The sequence below is a fragment of the Artemia sp. Qi Xiang Cuo genome, chromosome 15 (genome assembly GCF_049724085.1).
Source record: "Artemia sp. Qi Xiang Cuo chromosome 15, ASM4972408v1, whole genome shotgun sequence".
Taxonomy (NCBI): domain Eukaryota; kingdom Metazoa; phylum Arthropoda; class Branchiopoda; order Anostraca; family Artemiidae; genus Artemia; species Artemia sp. Qi Xiang Cuo.
The window spans coordinates 11876045-11901522 of NC_142808.1; the positions used below are offsets into that span (position 1 = coordinate 11876045).

Genomic DNA, 25478 nt, shown 5'->3' on the forward strand with positions numbered 1-25478 from the left:
GGTATGCATGAAAAATGTGTTAGGTACAATTATTCTGCATATTATGAAGTAAGAATTGTTTTCTGACTTCAAACTGTCCAAATACTCTACCCCCCTCCCTTATGTGCAAATATATAGCCGAAAATAAATATTTCCCATTTATTCTGTCATTTGTCTTGTCTCACGTTAAAACGAAAGAAACTTACAAAGAAACCGGTTTGTTCTTGAGTTTTACACAGCGTAAACTTGAGTTAGTGGCTTATAATATACAAGTACCGAAATTCCTTGCCCCTATGGGAAAAAAACTCAAACAGAATTCTCAAACTTGGAAAGCCTTATTTTCTACGGAGGGTATTTTCCGGGGGGAGGGCTATATTTCATGGAGGGGGTATTTTCTGCGGCGGGGGGGGGGGCATTTTCCGCGGGGGATATTTTACGAGGGGATTTTTTTCGAGGGGGGGTGGTATTTTACAGGGTGCGGGTAAACATCAGCCACCGCTGAAGATTTAGCTAAATTATAAACCACCTATTCTTCTTAACCAATTGCCTTTATTTACATAGCTATTAATTTTCCTTTTTTTTCCACTAAGTGCTGAAAGACTCTTTTTGCAATAAAAATCTTAAATAAAAATACAATTTTGAAAAAAAAACTCCTAAGCTTTTAATTGGTTTGACCTAAATTCTGCCTTAACAAAGTCAGGTAGAACAAATACAGCTAAATCCCATTGCTTTTCTTCAGCCCAAGAAATAGCATAAACAAAACTGAAGATGGTTACAAATCGCAAAACGAGTTGCTGTTGACCAGTTTTTTGTGGTTCCGATTTGATTTTCATACTTCAATAGATTTGCGTGTCATTTCCTCCCTACAAGATTCAAGCTGTTTTCCCAACGCCCTAGTTAATTACTATAGCGTGGTAGGATATCTGTCTACCTGTTTCAGGATGTCTGATATGGCGAATGATGGTGTATCTATTCACTGAATCTTTGCATGTAAGTTGATTGATCAAAAAATTGCAGCTGAAGGTCAAACTTTATAGCTTTTTGGATTTTAAAGTAGGCAGGATGATGAAGAGATAAAAATCTGTTCATACTTGCGCAAAATTTAAACGATTCTAAAAAGAACAGGTTCTAGTTTTTTGAGTCTATGCTATGCGAGACATATACGAGAAGAACATACCGACATTCTTTTATGACAACATTAATTTGAAGACTGCAAAATACAACTATTACAAGTTCAATTAAGTAAAAGGGTTATAATCCCTTTATCATTATGACCACTATTTGCATCCACAAACACGTTCTAAGTTTGACAAGGGGGGGGGAATAGACGGCTGTGCGTCCCGTTGCTAATTACCCCAATGTGATAGGATATCCACCAGCCTACTTGCCAAAGGTGGCACATGAGGGAATAACCATCTGCCTTACCTTTCCACGCGGGTTCAGTAGACCAAAGAATCCCAGCTTTTGATTGAAAAGAACCACAGCAAAAAGTTAAAGGAAAAAAAGTTAGTAAGAAACCAGTCACAAAGAATAAAACGAAAGAAATTTTTTATCCGCTTTCAAGGTAGTCTGATAGAACCCTAATATGATGGACGTATCCAGAATTTTTGTTCAGGGGGGGGGGTAAAAACACGAACAAAACTGGTTTATATGTATTTTTTACATTTTTACGAGTCGAACATATTTTTTTAGAGTGGGGGGGGAGTTCAAACCCTTAGCCCCCCTTCCCCTTGGACACGGGTTTGCCTAATATAATCTAAACAAGAGCACGTTTCACTTTCTTTGTAAATGTTCCGTTACATCTTTTTAATTTTGCCGCTTCATATTTTAAATATAAATTCAACAAAACTTGCCTAATAAACTTTTGAGTATGTAAATGAAAAATAAGAAAGAATAAAAATAGGCAATAATAAAACGTAAAAAGAAGTAGAGAGAAAAGGATAAAAACAAAACACTAGCAAAATACATGATTTCATAGTGTCCAGAATATCATACATTCAAGATGCCCCGAAAATCTATTAAAATAAATCCCAAAAAACTGTATAATTTCAGAAACAGGGAACTAAACTCTCACAAAAAAAAACACTATGCAATGAAATTCAGGATGTATTAGACACCTAAAGGTAATATAAATAAAAAGGAATATTCCTCATGTTAAAAAGGGATATATCCCTTTAAAAAGGGATACACAAATCATGCACCGTAAGACCTGAGGGCAGGGGCGTCGTTTAGGGGGGCAGGGGGTAGTCGCCCCCCCCAATGATGCGGAGAAAAACATTTTATACATCCCATGTCCTTTGACTATCCAGATATGGACCCCTCTTGCCCCCCCCCCCAATAAAAATGCTGGAGATTCCCCTCTGCCTGAGGGGGCAAAACCTGCCCTCATATCTAAAAAATTTAATTTTATTTTGATAGTTATACTTCGGAAAGTAATTACACTAAACGAGCTCTTTTTCTCGCGACATTGCTGTTTAAAAGTTAAATTTTGATTAATATAATCGAGTTTGAGGGTAGTCAGGTAGCTCTCCTCCTATTCAAGGTAACCTTGGGTAGACTGAGAAAGACGAACTGAAAAAAAAATTAAAAAAATAAGAATAAAAAGACGAGTTTTCTAAATTGAAAGTAAAGAGCGACATTAAAACTTAAAACGAACAGAAATTATTCCGCATATAAAAGGGTCTGCTCCTCCTCAAACCTTCCCCCTCCCTCCACGCTTTACATTGAAGTTTTACAATACTTTAAAACTACCTTAAATTCTAACTCAACAGCCCCTGTGTTTGAGCGGTCGTTCTTAAAGAATAGGAAGAAAATTTTTTTTCCGAAAACAGGCGGTGGGGGGGGGGGGCTGAGGAAGGAACCCGAAAGTTTTACAGTGCTTTATAAATACCTTCAATTCTAACTGGTTCTTAAAGAATAGGAAGAAAAAGTAAACTTTAGCGAAAAAGTAAACTTTAGACATGTCACTATTTACTATAATTTGGAACAACTTTTATTTTGTATTTCATTATGTACTTAAGTTAACTAATATGCATTTCCTTTTTATAGCATCAGACCAAATACTGTATTCTTATATTTATTGTTAATATATGAATGTATATCTAAGATTAAGATTTAAAACTGGAACCGAAAGCAAATATCAATGTGTAGAAAGATTGCCCAATGTCAAGAGCCCTTAGAAGTAATACATCTTCGTTAACTTGTTCTTCACTAATGTTGGAGAGCATCTATTATTAAGGAACACTTTGAGTCATGAGTTATAAGAAGTCTTTGCTCTCTGGGACCCTCAAACTCCTTAATCATTGTCACCCTCCTGGAATTGCACCAACAGGCTTAGAGAAAAGTACAGTTTTACAAAGCTATAACTCAATTTGAACGAATAAAATAATATAAGAAAATAGGCTAAAAAGGGGGATAGTGGTGTTAATTCACGAAAAATTTGGTGAGGAGCAATTGAAATTTTCAATATTTAGGGGGGGCAATTTTACTTTTCATTGACAATCGCCAAAAAAAAACATTTTTCAATATAAATAAACTAAAAAAAAACATTGTCATAAATTTATTGGAGGGGGTGGCAAAACATCTAGGGGACACAGGCCTTTCTCTCCCCACCCCCCCCCCCACTTCATTGAAGCAACTGATAGGGAGAAATATCTGTCTTTAGTATTGTTCTGGTGCAACTTTATCCTGACTCAGTCCTGCAAGGTGATGGTATTATTTAGAAGTCCAAGCTAATGAGCACCAAAATTGTATATATGCTGTAGCTAACATTGTGACATCTTTTGTCTACGTAGTAGAACTAGAATATTGATTGGCATATGGCAATTTAGTTAATTGGCTCAACCCAAAATCAATTTGAGTCGCATCCCATTCGGGGAGGACATACTCTTCATTTAGCCCTAGACGGAAGGTGGAACAGCGCAGGAACGTCGAACCTTAGAATCTATCTATTTGACTCGTTACCCGATATTTTTGCAGTTCTACTTCGAAAAGTAACTATTTGGTTCTCGCAGAAGTCCTCAGCCTTGTCATAAAGTTCACTGGGAAGAACGGGTTTGCAGTATTAACCTTTTTTTCTGAAAACAGCGATGTCGAAGCTTAGAAGTTATTTATTCAACTTATTATCGAATTGGCTGTTATGCTTCGAAAAAATACTTACTTTTACTTCATGCTCAGTTATAAAAAACTTGCCTTCAATGTTAAGATCTTTTACTTCTTCATCAGCAATGTGCTGGTGCAACACACCAGCACAATGCAAACAGTGATGTAGAAGCTTAGAATTTATTTATTAGAAGCTTATATAATCAACTTGGCACTTCTGCTTCGAAAAAAGAATAAAAATATTTGGTTCTTGTAAAAGATACTTACTTTAACTTCATGCTCAGTTATAAAAAACCTGCCTTCACTGTCAAGACCTTTTATTTCTTCATCAGTAAAATCAATCAAATCAGCATAGTCCTCAACCTTTTGATTGTGATCTCCACCAAAAATGCTGCTTAACCCTTCTTCAGCACGAACAGGTGTACATGATGATCTACAGTAAGTGGCAACACCTTCAAGAAAATTAAATATTTACTTTATCAGCTCAGGGAAAGATCTTGAGTATAAGGAAGGTCCTAAGTATGCCGAAGGCCTTCCATGAGAGAAAATAAAATGTGGGGCCAAAAAGTAAATGGCCATAAAAATAGGCTAAAAGCCTTTTTCAAAGTCAATTTTTATAGAAGGGTGGTCAAAGAAACTCGGAAGGCGTCTCATTCGATTGAAATTGAATGTTCTCAACAAGAGGTTGCAAACCTTTAAATAAGTTTGATCAGTATTTTTTTATGTAAAAACAACAGCTAAAATGGCACCGAAGGGTAAAAGAACTCTAAAAATGAAAAAGAATAGGGAACTAGATAGTAGTTTTGTGAGCAGTATGTTGGCGATTCAAAATATATTTTATCTTATTCTTCTTCTATGGATTAGTATGGAGGTGCTTTCGCGTAATCTCATAACCGGAATCAAATTCTGAGCCCTGTCGTATGTTGCTACGGCTGAGTTCAGGATAACTCAGTTAAGGATTTGCACGTTTTTTTTTCGCCCACATCTCGAATATGCTTGTCCAGTTTGGCACACAGGTATCTCTCGCGAAGAATCGGAAAAAATTGAAAAAAGGAGCCTTGCGAATAAAAAGGAGCCTCCGAAAAAGGAGCCTTGCGAATAATTTTTCAATAAGACAAGGTACCATACTCTCTGCTCCTAAAAAAATCTAGTTTGGAAACCCTTGAGCGCAGGAGGGTTTCTTTGTGCCTCCATTTTGCAAAAAAGAAATGCAATAACAAACCCTCGGACGGCAAGTATTTTCCCCAAACGTCGCTCCCCATCCAGATTACGGCCGCCTCGTGCTATTTCTGAGCTCATCCCTGTTTTGTCCCTCCTTCACTGCGTTACTTCAAAATATGAAAAAACTTTTGTCCCCTTCATCACAGGAAAAATGAATAAAATATCCCAATAGTTCATCCCTTTTTTTTATTGGCTGATGGTGCTGCCCAAGTTCTTGCACTTATTTTCTTGTTCTGCCCTCCCACACTTTTTTTAATTTCCCTTTTAATTTTTATGTGTTTTATATTTCGTTTTCTTTTTTTGTGTCTATTCACTTATTTTTGTCCCCTCCCCCCTTTTTTAACCAGTTTTCATCTTCTTAAATTTTTCATTGACTTTATGCAGTTTAATTGTTGACACTTTTTAGTGTCCCTTTTAATTTTTACATGTAAATCTCATTCTTTTTTGTATTTATTCGCTTATTCCCTTTTAATTTTTATCTGACTCGTATTTGTTTAAGTTTAGTTTGACCAGATTTTTTTATTTTTAACTTTTTGATTGACTTTTTACAGCGAAATTATTCACTCACAATGATTATTCTTTTTCGTTGTTGTTTTTTGCATTTTTGCCAGTTTTCATGTAACAATATGATTTGTCGACTCCGAAGTCCGAATTTAGCCCTTTTTGGGCTTGTGATAAATATTTTTTTGAAAAAAATATCTTATCTTAAGATGAGATCATACCCACTGCGCCATTACAGGACAATGTTTTATCTACGGGCCATGCTATCAAAATGCTTTCTATATAATTCTTAGCATACGCAGGTTGTAGATGGCAATAGCTGTGAGTGACAACCATAGTAATAGAAAGAAAGAATAGTCCAGACTCTGCAAATTTGGCGGTTAGACTTTGTCGTTAACCCTACTATCAAACTATTTTTAAGGTATAATGAAAAAAAAACTTGACGACAAAAGAAAAATAAAACGGCAAAAATTTTTGCGACCAGTACATTGACAAAATTTTAAGATAACAACAGTACGATTTTAGGAAGAGTAGAGGATGTGCTGACCAAATTTTAACTATTAGGTTGATAATTGAGAAGTGTCTGAGTCAACAAACACCTTCAGTCCTCAGTTTTATAGATAATGTCAAGCGTTCTATTCTGTTGATAGAAGACCCTCAGTGATGGTTTTATCCTCGTATGTTATACCAGACAAATACATTAAAGTGATTAGCATTATGTAGGAGAATAACACCACTGTGGCTAATGTAAGAAATAAGATTAGTAGCTGGTTTCGTATTAAGTCAGAAGCTAAGTAGGGCTGTGTTCTATTCTCATTAATATGGGTCCTTTTGAAGGATTATTCCTAAGGAGCATAGCAAAGGCAGTCACACAACACAAAATCAAATAGGGAAGTAAAACTCTCCTGGACTTAGATTATGTTGTTAATTTAAGCATCCTAGATTAAAATTTTAGCAGAATAAATGAACTTTTAGAGGTTTTGCGAGTTCAGGGTGATAGAATAGGTTTGAAAATTAATGTTAAGAAGAATAGGTTTGAAAATGAATATTAAGAAGAATAAGTCGCTAAAAGATCAATCGAGTGGACAAGCTTATCAATCAAGTGGACAAGCTTATAAAGATCTATCAAGTGGACAAGCTTATAAAGATCAATCAAGTGGACAAGCGGACAACCAAGTTGCAGTATTATTAATCAAGTGGACAAGCTTATAAAGATCAATCAAGGGGACAAGTGGACAAGCAAGTGGCAGTATTATCAGTAAAGACGATGGGTGCCGTGAATATGTTAAAAGTAGAAGAGCGAAGGCTCAGGGCGTTTTTTCACAGTTGAAAAAAAGTTCGGAAGAATAGGAAGATATGTCTGCAAACCAAGACTAGAATATTGGAATCTACAGTGATGACAGTGGTCAAATATGATTCTGAAGGATGGGCGCTCCGAAAAACAGTGGAAGATTTGCTAGACGTTTTCCAGAGAATTTGACTACGGATTGCTTCAAGTACCCCCTGACTGATCGTATTTCAAACAGCAGGCTGTACAAAAAGTGTGGTTCAATCCCGCTTTCTAGGGCTATATTGAGAGAAAGGTTGAGATGGTTAGGGCACGTTCTGAGGATGAAGGATGACAGATTGCCAGGGATTGTCCTTTTCTGCCAAGGGTGTAGGGCTACACGAAAAGCAGGTCATCTTCGATTGGGTTGGGAGGATGCCGTAAGGAAAGATTTAAGGGAAACGGGAACTTCCTGGGAAGCTCTAAAGAGAAAGGCTTTGAATAGATTCAGAATGGAGGAGGAGCGTGCGTAGCTGTTTTGACCTCAGGCTGCTTGGTGCTGTTGTGAGTTGTTAGTAATAGTAGTAGTAGTAGTATATATCATTTATATTATATCATATTTTGGATTTTATATTATATTTTATTTTGATCATTTTATTTATTTATTATATAAAGGTTGTCTACCTGAAAGGACACTAAAACCCTCAAGTTTCTATTAGCTTGTTCCCTTGGTGAAAATATCACTACGAAATATCCATTTTGGTAAGAGTGCTTTAATGTAAGCAAAAAGGAGTGGCCCCAACAGCAGATTTGCTAGAGTCATCTAAGATTTTTAGTCTCACATCTCAATCTGTTCAGAGATTAGCGTTACAAATAGATAGCATTAATGTTTACAGAATTAAAGTTTACCTGAATAGCCAGTCCGTTTCCTTGAAAAGGCAAAATAAGATGAGAAATTATCAACGAGGGCTATTGACTCTGTCAGCATATCTCCTGAGTAAAAAGAAATCAAATTAACAGGCAGGAAATAAGTCCTCCATTTGCTTTTGACAATTATCAAAATCGACTATTAGAAAAAAAACAGAGTGTCCATTAAGAACCTCTTTTCAGTTAAACGGATCGCATTCAGTTCATGTTGTATCTGCAAGAGAATACTTGATCAATTTCACTTTCCCCAATCATCTTGTATTTAATTTTTGAACTCAGCAAATCTCAACCTAATTCCTGGAATTAGTCTTGCAGCTTTCCACTGGGTATGTGATTAATTTGAAAAAACAAATGACAGGGGGGGGGAGCGAATAAAAGCCTACAGATAAATGCAAAAGACTTAAATGAGGGTGTAAGTCTAGAGAAGGACCTGTAGAGAAGGAAACTTTTATAAACTTTTGACCTGACTCTTTTTTTAGGAGTTAGGGGTTTTTATATTTCTTAACATTGGACGTGATCGTCTCTTACTAGGTTGCTAGCTACCGCTGCAACCCGGATTCTTAAGACTCGTATCAAGTACCCATAACCTAACAAAAAATAGAACTAATTTTTTAGATTTTCAGGTATTTTGTTAGTTTGAATGAAAAGATTAAAATTATTGCTCAGACATCATAAATATTTTTGCAGTTTACATAATAACTTTAGCGATTCTAAACTGCAAAATAAGATACATAAAAAAATTTAATTTTTTGGTCTGGAAATACATATTAAATCTAATTTTAATATGAAAATAAAACTAATTTTAAAATTTTAAGGTATTTTTCTAGCTTGAATTGAAAGATTCAAACTATTGCTCGGATACCCTGGATATTTTTGCAGTTTACACAAGCTGCAAAGAACGCATAAGGACAAAATTAAAAATTATATTCAGAAGTCCACAAAGATGGCAACAATGCAGGCTGATCTTTGTAAATTGAGAAACATTGTACGAATGTTTTACCAGGATTACGAAAAATATTCAAAATTACAGATTAAAATTCTCTCTGAAAGAGCGAATTTTGTTGAAATGTCGGCTAGAAATGCTTTCGCAAAACTTCATAGTAATATCCAAAAGAAACGATGTATATTTAATGAAAAGCTTCCAAGGTATGAACCGGCAACTGTGGAACAGTTTACAGATGTAATGGAAATATTAGACATCATTGTGAATAATATATGGAAGCATAGTTGTCCTTTACTTAGTTTCAGCTTTATTCGATGATCGAGCCTTTATGTAATCTCTTACTAGGTTGCTAGCTACCCCTGCAACCTGGAACTAACTACATCCAACGACTATGACGTCATTGATCAACATTGTACATAAAAAATTAAGTTTTTCGTAAAAAATTTATTCTATTTAAAAAAAAAATTAAGTACAAATGACACTAGATCTAGAGATTTCCTTTAAAATGAGCCATTGAACAACTCTCTACGATGTTCCAGTGCCAAGCTATCTGTGGAAAAGAAAGAAAGAAAAAAGATGCCGCTTAGGCAGAATGCTTTAGTAGCTGCCACTTTTCTTGATTTTCAAGCCAATATATATCCCTTGCTGTTCAAGTCAAATGACAGAAAGTTTCCTATACAGGGGTTTCAGACATGGCGGTTCTAATGGTGTACTTTTTGTTTTGATCTGTTTTTTTTTAGGAGTTATGGGTTTTTATATTTCTTAAATTTGGACGTGATCGTCTCTTATTAGGTTGCTAGCTACCACTGCAACCCGGACTAGGTTGCTAGCTACCGCTGCAACCCGGATTACGAACAGGAAAAAGCCTACGGCTTTTTCTTCTTTGAAATAGTAAGTGACGAACCTCAAACAATCAAGTAGCTAACTAAGTCCAATGTATGCAATGGTTTGTTATTATAATGATCTTCTTTTAATGTAATTTCGTAAGAAAACTGATTCTATTTAGAAAATAATTTGTTTTATAATTACAAAAGGTTTTTTTTCCTATAAAACAGGAAAAAAGCCTACGGCTTTTTCTTCTTTGGAATAGTAAGAGACGAACCTCAAAGAACCAGGCAGCTAACTAAGTCAAACATACGCAATGGTTTGTTCTTCTAATGATCATCTTTAAATTTGGCGTTTCTTACTAGGTTGCTAGCTACGGCTGCAACCTAGATATTCTTATTTCTGTTACTATGGGCTAAGGTTCGTTCATTACTGTAATGCCATTTGTGGAGAATATCGTGGTTAAAGTCAATTTTCTTGATTTTCAAGCCAATATATTTTCTTTGCTATTCAAGCCAAAGGACGGTAAGTTTGCTATATATAAGTTTTGGACAAGGCGGTTCTAATAGTATACTGCTTGTTTTGATCTGAATCTTTTTTCAGGAGTTACGGGTTACTTTAGTTTTTACTATGGGGCGTGATCGTCTCTTACTAGATTATTTATGAGAGGCAGCCTGGCCGAGTTGTCCAAGGCACTGGTGTTAGCCACCAGTCTCTTCGGAGGCGTGGGTTCAAATCTTACCGCTGGTATACGATTATGTTTGAAAGACTGCAGTGTGAAAAGACATCAAAAATGCAGTTTTTGGTGGAAAAATTTATTCTCTTTTAGAAATAATTTATTTTAGTTACTATAGATTTTTAACCCAATTAATTTCCTTTAAAATGAGCTATTGAACAACCCTCTACGATGTTCCAGTGTCAAGCTATCTCTGGATACAAAAAAAAGAAAAAAAGAAAAAAATATCCCGTTTGTGGCAGAATAACGTGGTTAAAGTCAATTTTCTTGATTTTCAAGCCAATATATTTCCCTTGCTGTTCAAGCCAAGGGACAGAAAGTTTCCTATACAGGGGTTTCGGACAAGGCGGTTCTAATGGTGTACTTTTTGTTTTGATCTGACTCCTTTGTTAGGAACTATGGGTTTTTATATTTCTTAACATTGGACGTGATCGTCTCTTACTAGGTTGCTAGCTACCTGCTCCGTTTTCAAAGAATACTCTTCGTGATCCCGATAAAACATACGTAAAATGTTTCTCAATTTACAAAGATCAGCCCGCATTTTTGCCATCTTCTTGTATTTCTGACTGTAATTTTTCCCTTTGTCCTTATGCGTTCTTCGGTACAACCTCGTAGAGAATTTAATTTTTTCATTATAGCTTTTGTCACCCCAGTATCTACCCATTATTCTGGTAGCAGCTTTTTTCTTATGTTTCTTTCGGTAATCTATATCGTTATCATACCGTTCCTTGCTCTTTTGTTTGGCTGTCTCGATTGTTGCTTCTCTGTAATCTTCATCATTATCATACCGTTCCTTAATCTTTTGTTTGGCTGTCTAAATTTTCGCATGTCTATAAACTACATCATTATAATACCGCTGTTTGTCACTATCAATTTTCGCATCTCGATACGCCTGGTCGGTTGAATACCTTTGATTTTCTCTTTTCAAGATGCTATCTCTGTTTTTTTGGTAGTACTGTTTTTTTAACTTGCGTGTAGCTAACTTGATTGTAACCATTATGTAACCATTAGTTGAATGTTTAAGTCATCAAGTATCAATAACCTAACAAAAAATTAAACTAATTTTTAAATTTTCAGGTATTTTTCTAGTCTAAATTAAAAGATTAAAACTATTATTCAGACACCATAAATATTTTTGCAGTTTATAACTTTAGCGATTCTGAACTAAAAACGAAAATAAAATAAAAATTAATTTTTTCAATTTTTACGTCACGTCGCTCATTAAGTCATATATGGTTATTAGTACACAATAGGTTTTAGATATTACGTCATGTAATATGTATTACGTCATGTAATTATGTAATACCGCTGTAACCCTGATAACAAACAGGAAAATATTTCAAACAGGAAAAAGCCTACAGCTTTTTCTTCTTTGAAATAGAAAGAGACGAACCTTAAACGATCAAGTAGCTAACTAAGTCCAATGCATGCAATAACTTTTTATTCCAATGATCGTCTTTTAATGTAACATATCAGTTACTATGGGTGAGAGATCGTTCTTTACTGTAATTATGTCCCACTATACAAGTTTATATAGGCAAGAGTTCGTTCTTTATTGTAAAATAATGTAGTATCAGTTAACATGGGCTAGGATTCGTTCTCTATTGTAATTCTCTTACTATGAGCTAAGGGTCGTTCTTTACTGTATTACAAGCAGGAAAAAGCCTACGGCTTTTTCTTCTCTGAAATAGTAAGAGACGAACTTCAAACGATCAAGTAGCTAACTAAGTCCAATGCATCCAATAACTTTTTATTCCAATGATCGTCTTTTAATGTAACATATCAGTTACTATATTTTACTATTACGCCGTCTAGCTGCATCTTAAAAAAAAATATGAAAAAAACAAGCCCTCTTTCAATAATAATACCACGAAAATTTTTCTAAAATCTCAGAGGGAGAATACAGAAAAAAAATCTTGTAAGAGAATACCCCTTCCCCCAATTTAAGCTACTGGTATTCATTGATGCAAGAAGTTTTTCAAAGCGTGTATTTCAATTTTTGGGTTAATATGGATTATGGTTCGCCTCAGAAGTTGAACAATATACTTCTTTGTAATTTTCATCCCCAAGAAAGAATTGTGTTTTTTGTTCTAAATTTAGGAAATCTGCCAATGTGACTACGTGATGGATGTCCAGACACATCATCAAACCTATAATTACTTCTGTATTATTAGTTAATGTAGCGCATTTGCCAGTGAGCTCTCCTCGTGACAAGGAAGATAGAGGTTCTAGTCGTTCTACAGTAACAATTTTAAACAGTTACATGGTATAGAATAACATATATAAAACTAACATTGCCATAATGGCTGAACCTATCAGGTGTAATGTTGTTATTTGTCTCACCCCCTGTTCAGCTATATCACACTGAAATACACTACGGGGTAAGAGCTTTGCAATTCCTCTTCAGATACATTTGCTGATGCTCAGCCATTTTAAAAATTTATCCACTTTACTTCTCTTTTAATTTTTTTGTATTCTTTCGTAAATTACCTGTTAATACCCATAAGACCACGTGTCAAGTATCAAAAACCTATCAAAAGTCAAAACTAATTTTGAAATTTCTAGACACTTCTAGAGAAAAACACCTGAATATTTTAAAATTAGTTTATTTTTGGCTAGGTTCTAACTACCCAATAACTGATTTTGGGGGAATGAGTTTAAACATTGATACATAAGGATAGATATAGTTCATTATAAATAGACCATATGCTAGTTGCTAGTGTCAACAGATTTAGCTGAAATATAGTAAAAAAAATCACAAACAACAGCACATAGTAAATAGAATCGATTGTTTTGCGAAAAACTGCATTTTTGTACAGCACTGTAAAAGCCAATGGTATGAACATCATCTTGAATATGAAGATCAAAATATTGTTTTAACATAATCAAAAGCATGGAGAAATAGCTATATAAAATACATTAACTACAATAGAGTTATAATAAAAAATCTGATGAGTGAATTGAACTAAGGCAATTCCTGGAAATTTGAAATGAAATAATTTTATTTTATGAATTACTAAAATTATTATGTAAACTTCAAAAATATTTAAGGTATCTGAGCAATAATTTTAATTTTTTAACTAAAATCAGACAAGTACTTAGAAATTTCAAAATTAGTTTTGATTTTTCATAGGTTTTTGATACTTGACGCGTGGTTATAGATATACAAAAAAAATGAAAGAATACAAAAAAATGAAAGGAGATACAGTTGCATATAAAGTGGATAACTTTTTAAAATGGCTGAACATCAGCAAATGTATCCGAAGAGGAATTGCAAAGGTCTTACCCCGTCTTTTGTTTCAGTGTGATATAACTGAACAGGGGGTGAGACACATAACACCATTAAACCTAAAAAAGAAAAAAATAAAAAAATATCTCGTTTGTGGAGAATAACGTGGTTAAAGTCAATTTTCTTGATTTTCAAGCCAATATATTTCCCTTGCTGTTCAAGCCAAGGGACAGAAAGTTTCCTATACAGGGGTTTCGGACAAGGCGGTTCTAATGGCTTACTTTTTGTTTTGATCTGACTCCTTTGTTAGGAACTATGGGTTTTTATATTTCTTAACATTGGACGTGATCGTCTCTTACTAGGTTGCTAGCTACCGCTGCAACCCGGATCCCGATAAAACATACGTAAAATGTTTCTCAATTTACAAAGATCAGCCCGCATTTTTGCCATCTTCTTGTATTTCTGAATGTAATTTTTCCCTTTGTCCTTATGCGTTCTTCGGTACAACCTCGTAGAGAATTTAATTTTTTCATTATAGCTTTTGTCACCCCAGTATCTACCCATTATTCTGGTAGCAGCTTTTTTCTTATGTTTCTTTCGGTAATCTATATCGTTATCATACCGTTCCTTGCTCTTTTGTTTGGCTGTCTCGATTGTTGCTTCTCTGTAATCTTCATCATTATCATACCGTTCCTTAATCTTTTGTTTGGCTGTCTCAATTTTCCTCAATTTTCAGATATTACGTCATGTAATATGTATTACGTCATGTAATTATGTAATACCGCTGTAACCCTGATAACAAACAGGAAAATATTTCAAACAGGAAAAAGCCTACAGCTTTTTCTTCTTTGAAATAGAAAGAGACGAACCTTAAACGATCAAGTAGCTAACTAAGTCCAATGCATGCAATAACTTTTTATTCCAATGATCGTGTTTTAATGTAACATATCAGTTACTATGGGTGAGAGATCGTTCTTTACTGTAATTATGTCCCACTATACAAGTTTATATAGGCAAGAGTTCGTTCTTTATTGTAAAATAATGTATTATCAGTTAACATGGGCTAGGATTCGTTCTCTATTGTAATTCTCTTACTATGAGCTAAGGGTCGTTCTTTACTGTATTACAAGCAGGAAAAAGCCTACGGCTTTTTCTTCTCTGAAATAGTAAGAGACGAACTTCAAACGATCAAGTAGCTAACTAAGTCCAATGCATCCAATAACTTTTTATTCCAATGATCGTCTTTTAATGTAACATATCAGTTACTATATTTTACTATTACGCCGTCTAGCTGCATCTTAAAAAAAAATATGAAAAAAACAAGCCCTCTTTCAATAATAATACCACGAAAATTTTTCTAAAATCTCAGAGGGAGAATACAGAAAAAAAATCTTGTAAGAGAATAACCCCTTCCCCCAATTTAAGCTACTGGTATTCATTGATGCAAGAAGTTTCTCAAAGCGTGTATTTCAATTTTTGGGTTAATATGGATTATGGTTCGCCTCAGAAGTTGAACAATATACTTCTTTGTAATTTTCATCCCCAACAAATAATTGTGTTTTTTGTACTAAATTTAGGAAATCTGCCAATGTGACTACGTGATGAATGTCTAGACACATCATCAAACCTATAATTACTTTTGTACTATTAGTTGCTGTAGCGCATTGGCTATTGAGCTCTCCTCCTGACAAGGAAGATAGAAGTTCTAGTTGCTGTACAGTAACAATTTTAAATAGTTACATGGTATAGAATAACATATATAAAACTAACATTGCCATAATGGCTGAACCTATCAGGTGTAATGTTGTTATTTGTCTCACCCCGTGTTCAGCTATATCACACTGAAATACAATACGGGGTAAGAGCTTTGCAATTCCTCTTCAGATACATTTGCTGATGCTCAGCCATTTTAAAAATTTATCCACTTTACATCCTTTAATTTTTTTTGTATTCTTTCGTAAATTACCTGTTAATACCCATAAGACCACGTGTCAAGTATCAAAAACCTATCAAAAGTCAAAACTAATTTTGAAATTTCTAGACACTTCTAGAGAAAAACACCTGAATATTTTAAAATTAGTTTATTTTTTGCTAGGTTCTAACTACCCGATAACTGATTTTTTGGAAATGAGTTTAAACATTGAAACATAAAGGATAGATACATTTCATTATAAATAAACCATATGCTAGTTGCTAGTTTCAACGGATTTAGCTGAAATATAGTAAAAAAAAACACAAACAACAGCACATAGTAAATAGAATCGATTGTTTTGCGAAAAACTGCATTTTTGTACAGCACTGTAAAAGCCAATGGTATGAACATCATCTTGAATATGAAGATCAAAATATTGTTTTAACATAATCAAAAGCATGGAGAAATAGCTATATAAAATACATTAACTACAATAGAGTTATAATAAAAAATCTGATGAGTGAATTGAACTAAGGCAATTCCTGGAAATTTGAAATGAAATAATTTTATTTTATGAATTACTAAAATTATTATGTAAACTTCAAAAATATTTAAGGTATCTGAGCAATAATTTTAATTTTTTAACTAAAATCAGAAAAGTACTTAGAAATTTCAAAATTAGTTTTGATTTTTCATAGGTTTTTGATACTTGACGCGTGGTTATAGATATACAAAAAAAATGAAAGAATACAAAAAAATGAAAGGAGATACAGTTGCATATAAAGTGGATAACTTTTTAAAATGGCTGAACATCAGCAAATGTATCCGAAGAGGAATTGCAAAGGTCTTACCCCGTCTTTTGTTTCAGTGTGATATAACTGAACAGGGGGTGAGACACAACACCATTAAACCTAAAAAAGAAAAAAAGAAAAAAATATCTCGTTTGTGGAGAATAACGTGGTTAAAGTCAATTTTCTTGATTTTCAAGCCAATATATTTCCCTTGCTGTTCAAGCCAAGGGACAGAAAGTTTCCTATACAGGGGTTTCGGACAAGGCGGTTCTAATGGCTTACTTTTTGTTTTGATCTGACTCCTTTGTTAGGAACTATGGGTTTTTATATTTCTTAACATTGGACGTGATCGTCTCTTACTAGGTTGCTAGCTACCGCTGCAACCCGGATCCCGATAAAACATACGTAAAATGTTTCTCAATTTACAAAGATCAGCCCGCATTTTTGCCATCTTCTTGTATTTCTGAATGTAATTTTTCCCTTTGTCCTTATGCGTTCTTCGGTACAACCTTGTAGAGAATTTAATTTTTTCATTATAGCTTTTGTCACCCCAGTATCTACCCATTATTCTGGTAGCAGCTTTTTTCTTATGTTTGTTTCGGTAATCTATATCGTTATCATAACGTTCCTTGCTCTTTTGTTTGGCTGTCTCGATTGTTGCTTCTCTGTAATCTTCATCATTATCATACCGTTCCTTAATCTTTTGTTTGGCTGTCTAAATTTTCGCATGTCTATAAACTACATCATTATAATAACGCTGTTTGTCACTATCAATTTTCGAATCTCGATACGCCTGGTCGGTTGAATACCTTTGCTTTTCTCTTTTCAAGATGCTATCTCTGTTTTTTTGGTAGTACTGTTTTTTTAACTTGCGTGTAGCTAACTTGATTGTAACCATTATGTAACCATTAGTTGAATGTTTAAGTCACAAGTATCAATAACCTAACAAAAAATTAAACTAATTTTTAAATTTTCAGGTATTTTTCTAGTCTAAATTTAAAGATTAAAACTATTATTCAGACACCATAAATATTTTTGCAGTTTATAACTTTAGCGATTCTGAACTAAAAACGAAAATAAAATAAAAATTAATTTTTTCAATTTTTACGTCACGTCGCTAATTAAGTCAAATATGGTTATTAGTACACAATAGGTTTTAGATATTACGTCATGTAATTATGTAATACCGCTGTAACCCTGATAACAAACAGGAAAATATTTCAAACAGGAAAAAGCCTACAGCTTTTTCTTCTTTGAAATAGAAAGAGACGAACCTTAAACGATCAAGTAGCTAACTAAGTCCAATGCATGCAATAACTTTTTATTCCAATGATCGTGTTTTAATGTAACATATCAGTTACTATGGGTGAGAGATCGTTCTTTACTGTAATTATGTCCCACTATACAAGTTTATATAGGCAAGAGTTCGTTCTTTATTGTAAAATTACTATGGGATAGACTTTGGTCCTTACTGTAAATTCTTAACATTGGACATGATCGTCTCTTACTAGGTTGCTAGCTACCGCTGCAACCCGCATAACTAAGTCCAATGCATGCAATGGTTTTTATTACAAAGATTGTCTTTTAATGTAACAATTTCCTTTTTACTATGGGGCGTGATCGTCTCTTACTAGGATGCTAGTTCCGTCACAACCCGGATTCCAGTTACTATGGGCTATAGTTCGTCCTTTAATGTAAAAACCCCCATATATCGGTTACTATGGGCGAGAGATCGTTCTTTACTGTTCATTTATGATGAACTATATCACTCCTTTTTGTAAGTTTCTAGCTACCACTGCAACCCGGATAATAAACTGATTACAAGCAGGAAAAAGCCTACGGCTTTTTCTTCTTTGAAATAGTAAGAGACGAACCTCAAACAATCAAGTTGCTAACTAATTCCAATGTATGCAATTGTTTGTTATTCCAATGATCGTCTTTTAATGTAAACGTAAAAAATGGATTCTATTTATTTTTTTTTTTAATTACAGAACCTTTTTAACCCCATTGATTTCCTTTAAAATGAGCCATTGAACAACTGTCTATGATGTTCCAGTGCCAAGCTATCTGTGGAATTACTAATCTATACTATAATTAAGTGGCGTATAAAATTTACTATAGGCAAGAGGTCGTTCTTTATTATAAATTTTAGTTACTATAGATTTTTAACCCAATTAATTTCCTTTAAAATGAGCTATTGAACAACCCTCTACGATGTTCCAGTGCCAAGCTATCTGTGGAAAAGAAAAAAGAAAAGAGAAAAAAATATCCCGTTTGGGGAGAATAACGTGGTTAAAGTCAATTTTCTTGATTTTCATGCCAATATATTTTCCTTGCTGTTCAGGCCAAGGGACAGAAAGTTTCCCATACAGGGGTTTTGGACAAGGCGGTTCTAATGGTGTATTTTTGTTTTGATCTGACTCCTTTGTTAGGAACTATGGGTTTTTATATTTCTTAACATTGGACGTGATCGTCTCTTACTAGGTTGCTAGCTACCGCTGCAACCCGGATTGCTAGCTACCGCTGCAACCCGGATTATCTAATTATGAATTAGAACATTTACAGTTCTGACGCTTCTTATATAGTAATTATGACGTCACGGCGTAATGATTTTATTTCATGACGTCATGGCGGAATGGTATTATTTCATGACGTCTTCAGAAACAACAATATAATTTCGTGTATTTCTATTCACGTCATAGCTCTAATTTATCTAGTAGGGTTTTAGACAAGGTAGTTCTAATGATATACTTTTGTTTTGATCTGACTGTATTTTTAGGAGTTTCGGGTTTTTATATTTCTTAGCATTGGACTAATCGTCTCTTGCTAGGTTGCTAGCTACTGCTGCAACCCAAATTATGAGAGGCAGCCTGGCCGAGTGGTCCAAGGCACTGGTGTTAGCCACCAATCTCTTCGGAGGCGTGGGTTCAAATCTTACCGCTGGTATAACGTTTGAAAGACTGCAGTGTGAAAAGACATCAAAAATGCAGTTTTTGGTGAAAAAATTTATTCTCTTTTAGAAATAATTTATTTTAGTTACTATAGATTTTTAACCCAATTAATTTCCTTTAAAATGAGCCAATGAACACTCTCTACGATGTTCCAGTGCCAAGCTATCTCTGGATAAAAAAGAAAAAAAAAAAAAAATATCCCGTTTAGGCAGAATGTTGTAGTAGCTGCCACTTTTCTTGATTTTCAAGCCAATATATTTCCCTTGCTGTTCAAGCCAAGGGACAGAAAGTTTCCTATACAGGGGTTTCGGGCAAGGCGGTTCTAATGGTGTACTTTTTGTTTTGATATGACTCCTTTTTTAGGAACTATGGGTTTTTATGTTTCTTAACATTGGACGTGATCGTCTCTTGCTAGGTTGCTAGCTACCGCTGCAACCCGGATCAAATATACAGTTTTTAATGGAAAAATTTATCCTGTTTTAAAAATAATTTGTTTTAGTTACAAAATGTTTTTAACCCAATTAATTTCCTTTAAAATGAGCCATTGAACAACTCTCTACGATGTTCCAGTGCCAAGCTATCTGTGGAAACAAAAGAAAGAAAAAAATATCCCGTTTAGGCAGAATGTTGTAGTAGCTGCCACTTTTCTTGATTTTCAAGCCAATATATTTCCCTTGCTGTTCAAGCCAAATGACAGAAAATTTCCTATACAGGGTTTTCGGACAAGGCGGTTTTACTGGTGTACTTTTTGTTTTGATCTGACTGCTTTTTTAGGAACTATGGGTTTTTATATTTCTTAACATTGGACGTGATCGTCTCTTACTAGGTTGCTAGCTACCGCTGCAACCCGGATAATGTAGTATCAGTTAACATGTCTAGGATTCGTTCTCTATTGTAATTCTCTTACTATGAGCTAAGGGTCGTTCTTTACTGTATGCAACCCGGGTTCATTATCAAATTTCAACTTTTGTCACTTGTCTGCCCCCACCTTATCCATTTATATTTATAACTACGCCATCTTGAGAGGTACTTTGTCCTTTGTCAAATTTACAGATAAGAGACTCTAAAAATCTGTAAAAAAAATTGCATCCTTGATATTTCTTCTGCCAGAAAATACACAATTACACATTTTTCCTGATGAGAACATGAAATATCTTAAATGCATCCTAAAATGCATCTTAAAAATTGTGTAACGATCTTAGTGTTGGTGGTGGGGGGGGATTTGGTATTAGTCTATATAGGGAAATTTGTTTTCGATTTTAAGTTTTAGCCTCACTCTTTTCTTTGTTTTGAAATAAGATGACAGACCTAAAACGGGCAGATACTGCTGCCTAAATGAAGATTTAAAACTTGAAAAGAATTGCACTTAGGCCTAAGCATGAAGCCAAACTCAAAACGAATATAACTTAAACTTGGTGTTACCGCCTCTCAAATCCCCTCAAACTCCCCAAACTAAGTAAACATCTTAAATTAGAAGTGAGGCTTACCATTTGTTTTATGTACACGTTTGAAAGGAGTATATGTAAAAGGTAGGAAATAGTGAAAACTAAATGAATGTCTTAGTCATTTAGTGAAAAATAAATGAAAACTAAATGAATTGCCACAAGACTTTTTAGTCCCTAACATTTTACCCTAATAAGGGGGGTGTTTGAAAACTATTAATGGCTTCACTTGAAAGTTCAATATAGCATTGCTTATGTACTGCAAAGGAATGGATACAAAAGCAAGAAACCATTCAAGGGACTTTGTTACCGTACATGTTAGAATTCAATTAGAGAAAATAAATTTTTTCAACTGAAAGTAAGGAGCAACATTAAAACTTAACATGAACAGAAATTATTACGTATATAAAGGGGGGTGTATACTCCTCAACACCTCGCTCTTTAAGTTAAAATTTGAATTTTGTCCCAATTCTTTAAGAACGACTCCGGAAAGACAAGGCGCTTTTTTGAAAGTACTAAAAAGCTTTAGCGTAAAGAGCAAGGTATTGCGGAGGGAGCAATCCCCTTCATATAAGTAATAGTTTCTGTTCGTTTTAAGTTTTGATGTTGCTCCTTACTTTCAGTTGAAAAAACTTGTTTTTTTATTTAATTTCTAATCGTTTTTTAAATAATGCCAGGAAATCTGGCCCCACCTCCGCAAGAAACCCCCTCCCCACGGACATATCCTCTAGAAAATTCAATCCCGGTGAAAATTTACCCCGAACAATTACTCTTAACCACTCTGCGCGTAAAATTGAGACGGAAAAGAGAAAGCAAGATATAAAAAGAATTTTGTTTAAGAATTCTGACAAACTCCCCCAGTGTATAATTTCCCATGACAAGTTCACTTCCTGAAAACTTCCCTCCCCATGGAAAATTCTCCTGTGGAAAAACCCTCAGCCAAAAATTTGTCCCCCTCCCCCCACCCAAAAATGTATGCATACATCCCAATAACAAATACTATGCGTAAACAATAGGCAAATTTTATAAATAAAATACCGTGTACGGGGAGGTGTGGGGGGGGGGGGTCATGTTATACCCAAAGGCATAGTTATTGGGCCTTTTAACTATGATGAAAAAAAGGGTTATCTCAAAATTTTGGACGATTTGGACGATTTTGAGAAAAAGAGGGCGGGGGAGGGAGCCTAGTTGCCTTCCAATTTTTTTGGTCACTTAAAAAGGCCACTATAACTTTTAATTTCCGTTCGATTGAGCCCTCTCCGGTATTCTAGGACCACTGGGTCTATACGATTACCCCTGGGGAAAAAACAAACAAATAAACACGCATCCATGATCTTCTGCCAAAAAAATACAAAATTCCACTTTTTTGCAGATAGGAGCTTGAAAACTCTATAGTAGGGTTCTCCGATACGCTGAATATGATGGTGTGATTTTCATTAAAATCACTCTACTTTTAGGGGATGTTTCTCCTTTTTTTTACATCAGGAAAATTTTCTCAGGCTCGTAACCTTTGATGGATAAGATTAAACTTAATGAAATTTATATATTTGAAATCAACTAGTAGGGTTTCAGACAAGGTAATTCTAATGATGTACTTTTGTTTTGATCTGACTCTATTTTTAGGAGTTTTGTTATATTTCTTAGCATTGGACTGATCGTCTCTTAATAGGTTGCTAGCTACTGCTGCAACCCAAATTCACATATATATTTATTTATGAGAGGCAGCCTGGCCGAGTAGTCCAAGGCACTGGTGTTAGCCACCAGTCTCTTCGGAGGCGTGGGTTCAAATCTTACCGCTGGTATACGATTATGTTTGAAAGACTGCAGTGTGAAAAGACATCGAAAATGCAGTTTTTGGTGGAAAATATTGTTCTCTTTTAGAAATAATTTATTTTAGTTACAAAAGGTTTTTAACCCAATTAATTTCCTTTAAAATGAGCTATTGAACAACCCTCTACGATGTTCCAGTGCCAAGCTATCTCTGGATACAAAAAAAGAAAAGAGAAAAAAATATCCCGTTTGGGGAGAATAACGTGGTTAAAGTCAATTTTCTTGATTTTCAAGCCAATTCTAATTGATTACAAACAGTAAGAGAATCTTTGAAATAGTAAGAGACTAGCCTCAAACAATCAAGTAGCTAACTAAATCAAATGTATGTATTGGGTTTTTATTCCAATGACCGTCTTTTAGTGGAAAATTTTAATATATTGACCTTAAATATAATAACTTTACTAGCCTATACTATAGTTAAGTGGCCTATAAAATTTAGTATAGGAAAGAGGTCGTTCTTTATTATAATAAAATCTTCGAACATTCGAACCTTTTAATAATTTATAATGATCTATAATATAAATACTGTAATCTTCACTATAGTGAAGTTGCCTATGCAAGTTAGTATAGGGAAGAGTTTGATCTTTATTATAACCGGATAACTCATTTTAAAGGTAGAACTCTTTCTAATTGATTACAAACAGGAAAAAGCCCACGGCTTTTTCTTCTTTGAAATAGTAAGAGACTAACCTCAAACAATCAAGTAGCTAACTAAATCAAATGTATGTATTGGGTTTTTATTCCAATGACTGTCTTTTAGTGGAAAATTTTAATATATTGACCTTAAAAATAATAACTGTACTAGCCTATACTATAGTTAAGTGGCCTATAAAATTTAGTATAGGCAAGAGGTCGTTCTTTATTATACTCTGTCATCTTTGGGTATGTCCTGTTGTAGGTGTTCTAAAATCGTGGCCATCATTACATCAAAACCTTTCCTATTTGAAAGGGATCTTAGACTCTTCAATTGGTATTTTGTCTTTATCTGCTCACAACTGTCACAATGCATTGTGGGGTATACATCCTTGTTGTTAGCTACCTTATCAAGGCTCTCACCAAATAATTTTATTATTGTATTTTCAACCACAAAAACTCTAATATTGCTATCACCGTAAATGAAGTCTTGACTATTATTACGACAGAGTCTACTTGACACTTCTTCTATGTAATGACTTAGTTCCTTGTACGAACCCTCGACTTTTAGTAGATTAATATGTTGTATAATCTTACATTTTGATACTGCCTTATATACGCTATTAATGAAACAGTTAAAGACAGGAAAATGTGGAGCTAGTGCCCTTAGAGAACGCAAATAGCTCTGACATCCCTCATTTGGGCTACAGTATAACGAATGCCCATGCTTTCTTGTGTCCCTGTAATTGATTTCACAATAATCCAAGCCGCCAAGGTAGAAATTAACCACTTTGTCAGTTGAAAATTTTAATGCTATATTATTTTCAAGGACATCAAAAAGAATTTGACATAATTCAATATCCGTCGGATAGAGCTTGCAGATATCAGGGTGACATTGCCAAGTAACCTGCTGCCCAATTTTTGGTTTTGAATGTTTACTCAGATTGTTATAGGTGACTTCAGCCATCATAATTTCCTTGTCAGATCTAGTTCTAGAGCATTTTCCAATAGTTGTCTCGTACTTTTCAGGACAGTTTGTTCTACTACACAGAGAATTTTTTGCCAAATATTCAGTAGAACTAAACGAACTGTTTAAAACACAGTTAGAAATGCTTTTTTCTTGAGTCGGTGTTCCAGGAGTTTGTTCTAAATCATTAGTCTTACAAACACATTTACTAATAACCCTAACAGGCTCGTTTTCGCCATAATTGAAAAACATTGCTTTTCCTTCGCTGTTGATAGGTATGCTTGTATATATATTTTTATTGCTGCTACATAAACTGCAATTGTTCCTTCCAAAATTAATATACGAATTTTCTAAGAAGTACGCCTCCGTATATTCACTGTGTTGTCGAACATTTTCCATTGCATCTATAAACTGTTCCGCAGTTGCCATTCCATACCTTGGATGCTTTTCGTTAAACTGACAACATTTCTTTTGGATATTACTATGAAGCTTTGCCAAAGAATTTCTAGCGGACTTTTCAACAGCATCCGCTCTTTCAAAGAGAATTTTAATCTGTAATTTTGAATACTTTTCGTGATCCCGATAAAACATGCGTAAAATGTTTCTCAATTTACAAAGATCAGCCTGCATTTTTGCCATCTTCTTTTATTTCTGAATGTAATTTTTCCCTTTGTCCTTATGCGTTCTTCGGTACAACCTCGTAGAGAATTTAATTTTTTCATTATAGCTTTTGTCACCCCAGTATCTACCCATTATTCTGGTACCAACCTTTTTCTTATGTTTGTTTCGGTAATCTTCATCATTATCATACCGTTCCTTGCTCTTTTGTCTAGCCTTCTCAATTGTTGCTTCTCTATAAAGTTTATCATTATGATAACGCTCCTTGATCTTTTGTCTAGCCTGCTCAATTCTTGCTTCTCTGTAATATTCATCATTATCATACCGTTCCTTGATCTTTTGTTTGGCTGTCTCAATTTTTGCATGTCTATAATCTTCATCATTGTGATAACACATCTTGCTGTTTTGTTTGATTACTTCTCGATACGCCTGGTCGGTTGAATACCTTTGATTTTTTCTTTTCAAGATACTATCTCTGTTGTTTGTGTAGTACTGTTTTTTCAATTTGCGTGCAGCTTGCTTGATTGAAACCATTATGTAATTATGAATGTGAACATTTACAGTTCTGACGCTTCTTATATAGTAACTATGACGTCATAGCGTAA

The 25478-nt window shown here is 34.4% G+C and overlaps 2 protein-coding genes across 3 annotated transcripts in view; both read right to left on the bottom strand.

Moving 5' to 3' along the window:
- The window catches only part of LOC148943326 (centrosome-associated zinc finger protein Cp190-like), a 651851-nt gene that overhangs the window by 59552 nt on the left and 566821 nt on the right, over nt 1-25478 (bottom strand). The gene's annotated exons all lie outside the window — the stretch shown is intronic.
- Nucleotides 2497-8093, bottom strand: LOC148943327 (DNA-(apurinic or apyrimidinic site) endonuclease 2-like). The gene is made up of 3 exons (XM_089101723.1): nt 7979-8093; nt 4348-4532; nt 2497-2550 (listed from the first exon to the last, which is right to left on the bottom strand). Exons 1-3 carry the CDS (start codon nt 8055-8057, stop codon nt 2497-2499), a joined length of 318 nt encoding a protein of 105 aa, XP_088957849.1. The 5' UTR covers nt 8058-8093.

Excerpts from the sequence above, each read along its gene's own strand:
- LOC148943327 (XM_089101723.1), bottom strand. The coding sequence starts at position 8,057 with ATGCTGACAGAGTCAATAGCCCTCGTTGATAATTTCTCATCTTATTTT. Across the intron at positions 4,533-7,978 it reads GAAACGGACTGGCTATTCAG|GTGTTGCCACTTACTGTAGA; the intron begins GTAAACTTTAAT and ends ATTTTCTTGAAG. Across the intron at positions 2,551-4,347 it reads TAACTGAGCATGAAGTTAAA|TTCGTCTTTCTCAGTCTACC; the intron begins GTAAGTATCTTT and ends TTTTTTTTTCAG.